This window comes from Pteropus vampyrus, unplaced genomic scaffold, assembly GCF_000151845.1.
Source record: "Pteropus vampyrus isolate Shadow unplaced genomic scaffold, Pvam_2.0 Scaffold50, whole genome shotgun sequence".
Taxonomy (NCBI): Eukaryota; Metazoa; Chordata; class Mammalia; order Chiroptera; family Pteropodidae; genus Pteropus; species Pteropus vampyrus.
The window spans coordinates 1,558,921-1,564,904 of NW_011888831.1; the positions used below are offsets into that span (position 1 = coordinate 1,558,921).

At 48.3% G+C, this 5,984-nt stretch overlaps 1 protein-coding gene across 1 annotated transcript in view; it reads left to right on the forward strand.

Moving 5' to 3' along the window:
- Window positions 1–5,984, forward strand: part of WSCD1 (WSC domain containing 1) — a 37,931-nt gene that overhangs the window by 10,533 nt on the left and 21,414 nt on the right. The window contains exon 4 of the mRNA XM_011359757.2: window positions 1,831–2,015. Coding sequence (XP_011358059.1) covers window positions 1,831–2,015 — 185 coding nt within the window. The remainder of the gene's footprint in view (window positions 1–1,830; window positions 2,016–5,984) is intronic.

Sequence of the window (5,984 nt, forward strand, 5' to 3'; positions counted from 1 at the left end):
AGGGCTAGGGGCTGCCTTGGCATTTCCTAAGGGTGGTCCCACAGTTAAGACCCGTCTCTCTCTCCAGAACCTCTGAGTCTCTACTGTACTTCCTGCCTGCAGGCACATATGTTGGATGCTTCAGTGATGATGGCCAGGAGAGGACTCTGAAGGGGGCCGTATTTTTTGACTTGAGAAAGATGACCATCTCCCACTGCCAGGATGCCTGTGCTGAGAGGTAAGTGTGGGGCCCTGGACTGTTGACTCCCCTTGAAATAAGGTCAAAGGATAGTCCCCAGAAAGAGGTGATACTTTGGCTGCCAGTTGGCTGCCAGAGTATAATTAATAGAGCTCGATCTATCAGATCCCAGTTGTCTAAGGGAAAGAAAATTTATGGATGAAATAGCAGGGAGTAGTGGAAAGAGCCCTAGGCTCAGTGTTAGGAGGCCAGAGTTCTAGTCCAGCTGTACCTGGGACTCACCGTGTGACTTAGCTCTGAGTCCTTTTTCCTTTCCTGGGCCTCAGTTTACATGTATGTTTAAAATAACCCAGATTTCTCTAAGGACCTTTCTAGTTCGGCAGGAAAAATTTATTTCTATCATGTGTTTATAATAAGATTTGCTTTTTCTGATACTGCCAGCTCACTCAGTAGTTACAAAACACTAGTCATATGCCAGGGACTGGTCCCTACCATCAGGATACTCACAATTTGCGTGTGCGCGCGTGTGTGTGTGTGTGCACGCACGCATGTGTGTTCACACACAGCAGACGGCTAAAACGGAATCAGCAGATGGTACTCTTGATTCATTTCTATCGTATTAGATTTTTTCCACATTTTTGTGTCATATAAATCTTTGCCACCTTCTGCTAGGCAGCAGCGAAATATACACATTTTATAGATGGAGAAACTGAGGCCAGAGAGGGAAAGAACAATGTCCCTGCTCAGGTGTGCAGACTTTACAGTCTAGATAAAGCTAAAACTGAGACTGACACAATCTCGTTTTATTCTCCTAACAGTTAAGGAAACTGAGACTCGGAGTTGGTAAGTGATGTTCAGGGTCACACAGCTAGCAAAGGGCCAGATGAAGATTAGGAGCTTGTGTTCGGGTTTTCCACCTGGGTTTTTACACTTAGGTCCACTGAGATGCAAGTTTGAAAATGTTGGTCTCTTACCACAGGTAAAATCCTGTGCGATACGATATCAGTTTCATTTACAATCTTTCTTTACTTGCAGCATTACAACTGTGGGTGAAGTGGGTAAAGAACAGTCCTTGGGGAGAGGGGCTTGTAGCAGGGCCTGTGTGTTAACACGCAGAAGGCAACTGGGACCACTAGTGTGCTGGAGCCAGCTCATGCTGGCTCACAAGAAGAAAGAGTTACATTTTTAGAAATGTTATAAGCCCATTACTACACCATTGGTAGCTTGAGATAATCTGGGGTGGGAGTATTTACACCACAGGAATTGGCAAATGCCACCAGTTAGGGCTCCTTCCCTCCCATACTGAGGGCAGGTTTCCAGCACTCCATCATAACCTGTTACCGTAGATGGCCCTTTAGGGGATAAAGCTCAGGGCTGATGAGAGGGACCAATGGGGCTGATTCAATTAGCTTATCACAAAAGAAAGACTGTTCTCTACGCAGATAACCCCTAAGTCTGGCTGAGACTGACTCCTAAGGCCAAACACATGCTTATGGCCATGGCCCCTGCTTCCTCACTCAAACCTAACCTCAACTTCAATCTGGCCCCAGACCCAGCTGCCATTCCTTGATCCAGACCTCGGTGCTGTTAGGACCCCAGCCCTAGTTCTGAGCCCATGGCGGGACTTAACCCAGGCCTCACTCTCCCTGCAGATCCTACACATATGCTGGCTTGGAAGCCGGGGCAGAGTGCTACTGCGGGAACCGGCTCCCAGTGATGAGTGTCAGGCCAGAGGAGTGTAACCATGAGTGCAAGGGGGAGAAGGGCTCCGTGTGCGGGGGTGTTGGCCGGCTCTCTGTGTACCGAGTGGAGGAGCTGCAGCCAGGCTCCAGGAAGCGTGAGTGTGCCAGCCTTTCCCTAAGCTCTATCTGTCCCCTACTCTCCAACTGCTCCCTCCTGCAGCCCCTAGTCTGAATTACTTGGGACAGAACCTGTGCCCTCCCTTTTTTACCATCTTCCCTGGATAGGCTCCTCTCAGTGGGCAGTGGGGTTAGGGTCTGCCAAATGTTATTTGACTTCTTAACTTAGGCACCTCTTTCCTTGTTCCCTGCAGGGGAGAGAAACCGATCAGGAGGCCTGGGGGCTAGGCCTAGGTATGTCACAAACATGCTGTGTCGCCTCAGGCAGCTCGCTTTCCCTCTCTGGGTTCCAGTCTATTTCGTAAAGTGCATAGGCAGACCTAGAGTTCTAGCAATGGGGTAGACCAGACAATCTGAAAGCTCCCCAGCTGTAAAACACCTAGAACTGTTAGATAAAATTGAACAAACATTATTTTAAAGGCATAGTTGAACTAGCAAGAAAGTAAGGAAAGCCCTGGCTCCAGAAATGCAGAGAGAACTAAAAATCATGGTATTGGCCTGAGGGTTGGAGAAGATGCTGTGTAGCTCTTGTCTCCACAGGGGAAAGTTGCTGGTCTGATGGCCACAGGCTGAGATTTTGGTGTCCATGCAGGACAGAGAAGGAATCTTGGGGATGATCAGGCAGGGAATTAGACTGAAACCTCTGCATAAAGTGGAATTCAATTTCACTGAAGTATAACTCAATAAAATTTTAGATTTAAGAAATACCACCTACCAGTTCAGGGAGACAGAAAGAAAACTTGTCTGTTTTGATCTGAGCTTCAGATGGAAAAAAAATCTTCCTAAGAACTTTCCATTGTAGGCCTGCATTTGTATGAGGTTCAAATTTGTCAAATCTATCTGATCCCAAAAGTACCAATAAAAAAAAAAATTGGCTCTGAGCCATCTGGAGGTGCTGGCAGAGGCAGATGTAAAACCTCTTGAGAGCTATACCACCAACCCAGGTGTAAAGAGTTCCCATAGATACATTCTCACTGAAGATAAGCATGCTTATTCAAATACAGAACTCAGGAGGAAACAATCAACCACGAGAGAGAGTGAGTTGATGCTTCAGAGAGCAAGAGAGAACCCTTAAGAATTTCAACAGAAAGTGCTATCAAACAGATAGCAACTGAGGGAGCCCAGCTAGATGCGTCTAAAACTCAGGTTTGTCCTCATTGTAAGACGAAGAGCCCCAGATCCACTTAATCTAATTATAAAGCCTTCTTTATAAAATCAATGTGGTTGTGCACATTTGAACGTGGGAGGCCATCCTTTCATGATTCGGAGAGGCCAGGTTAGGAAGAAGTCAAAGCATGGGGGATGACCCCCCACCACTGGTAAGGGTGGGACAGTGTATGATAGAGGCACAGGCCAGAGTCCAGGTACTCTGACTCCTGGACACACCTCCTCTAGCTGTACACCTAGTAACAGGGCTCTAGGAGAGCTGATGGATTAGTTCAAGAACAGGGCAGAGCTCAGGGAAAGAGATGTCAGGTCAGAAGCTAAGACTACAGAGGTGTGTCTGGGATAGCTCTCCTAGCAACGAATGAATTTCCCAAGCAGCACAAGCCCAGCTGTGAGAACCATACTGTATATGGTGTCAGAGTGGCTCAATGCTCAAACCCAGTTGACAGGCTACTTAGGTTCTTGTGTTCAGGTCTGATATACTTGGGAACAAAGGCTACTGATGGCAGAACAGAGGCAGAAGTGGTGACCCTGATAACACACTCTTTATGGATTCACTAATGAAACCATTAATTCAAGAGATAGTCATTGACACCAACTCTGTTCCAGGTCCTGTCCTGGATCTATTGAGTCCTGCACTATAACCGAGGCATCCAGATGGGCTTCCTGAGGACCAAATTGCACCAGACTGATTTCTTGGATCTTTGATTTCCCTGGGTTTAAACATTAGCTTCCCTGACCCCATACCCTGCTTCCCAGCAGGACCAGGTCTCTATGTGGGCTCTATGCTGCCCTGCCAGCTCCTCTTGCCTGCTAAGCCACTGACTCTTCGAGGTAATTGTTTTGCTTCAGGTTGCCATTGGTTAAGGGTCAGATAGCCCAATCATTCAAGCCAGGCTCAGATCTTGGGTTGGCTAGACTTGATATTGTGGTTAATGTTGTACAGCGTAAAAGCTGTAATAGGCTGTGGAGCCCATGCAGTTGACCTCTGCCTGCCTACTCCCTTCTCAAAGGGATGAACTAACTCAGGACCTCTGTCAAGAGGCAACCAAGTGACAACCCACCTTAAATTTTAGCTTCTTACTAACAAGGAATACATACAAGGAATAAGAGCCATTAACGTGCTCCCTGGGTTGGGATCAGAGGTTGGAACAGAACAGTTTATCAATGGTTTCACCTTGGAGGTGTTCTTCTGCTCTAAGTGGCCCTGGGGCTGTCACCTGCAGAACAAGGGAGAAGGGTATGGATAGACTGTACTAGATGACAGCCTCTTCCCTGACAGTTGCTCATTGATGTCTAGAGGCAGCTGATGCCACCATCTCCAGCAGCTCTTGCATTGCTGACTTATTGGCAGTGTATGCTGTGCCCTCACATTCCCTGTTGAGTTCAGTTCATTCATCCTCTCAGCACTTATTGGGCACCTGCTGTGTGTCAGAGTCAGGGCTCAGTATGGGGAGCACAGGGATGACCCAGATGCAGCCTCCCCGAGGAGCTCCCTGCGGCCATGGACTCACTGAGGCACTGATGACTCCACTCACCCTGTGCCCTGCCTGTGCTGCTCATCCTTCCTGCCACATGCCTCGAAGCCTTTCTCCCCACCACCTGGCTGAGGACCCCAACCCAGTCGATCTAGCTGTTTTGTTCTTTTCAGGCCCAATCATGCCACAGGATAGGAAGGAGTTCTGTGAGCCCAGCACAAGACATCACCCAGACCCTTACACCAAAAGCCAGAGCAGGAAAGTGGTTGTAGGGGGTGCAGCCCCATGAGGAGCCAGCACGTGGGTGCATGTTGCTCTTCAAAACAACTCTAGCTGATGGGCATCACACAGGGGAGGAAACGGAGAGTCTCTGAGTTTGTGACACACCCAGGTTTCAAAAGAAGTCACTGGCAGTGCCAGGACTTGACCCCAGGCCATTAGGACACTCAGTCTAGACTGCTTTTCCAGCACCAGGCTGCTTTTCTTCATCTTTGCCCAAATAGGTCCATGCCTCGATGTCCAGACCACTGGTGCTGTGTCGATTGGATGGGCTTCCAGACCCAGGATTTAGTCCTGTTTTGTAGTTTTGCATGGAGAGAACCTTCCCACCATGGCACTAGCTGGTGAGAGGGTTTGTGCTGCTGGCCAAGAGCTGTAGCAGGCAGAGAGAGCAGGAGAGATGCTGAGACCCAGGAGATGTGGTATTGAAAGGAGCATGGGACGAGAACCAGAATGCCATTTAGACAGACTCTGATGAGTCTGGAAGAAGTATGAGCAGTTGGTGCTGGAACATTCCAGAAGGTTTGTTCAGCACTAAGGGAAGCAACTAGGGTGCTGGACTTTTCCAACGGAAGGTCTGGAGAAGAATGTGGCAGGAGGCTTCCTTTGTAATGCAGGCTTGAGTAATATTCTTAGAATTTGATGGGAGTTCAAGATCAGTGAGAAAGCGAAGCAGTGGTGTGACTTGATGGCACAGTGAGAGGGGACATGGCAGGGTTTCAGATTTCCAAATCTTTCCATACGTGTGTGGGGAGGAAATAGAGTTTTCTAGAATATCAGCCTCTCAAGTCACCTAGTGTAGAATCTGGCACGTGATGGATACACAATCTGGATTGTTGAAGGAAGGAAGGAATGATAGATAGGTGAATGGACATTGTCCCCCAAGGAGCTGGTGGGAGAAGTGAGACCTAAATTCAATAGTTTCAGCCAATAGTTTCACCCTTGTCAGTGACCCTGGGTGACCAAGCTTCTGGTGCCTGGTTTCTCTCAGGAGCTTGGCTTGACCACGCCCCATCCAGGGCA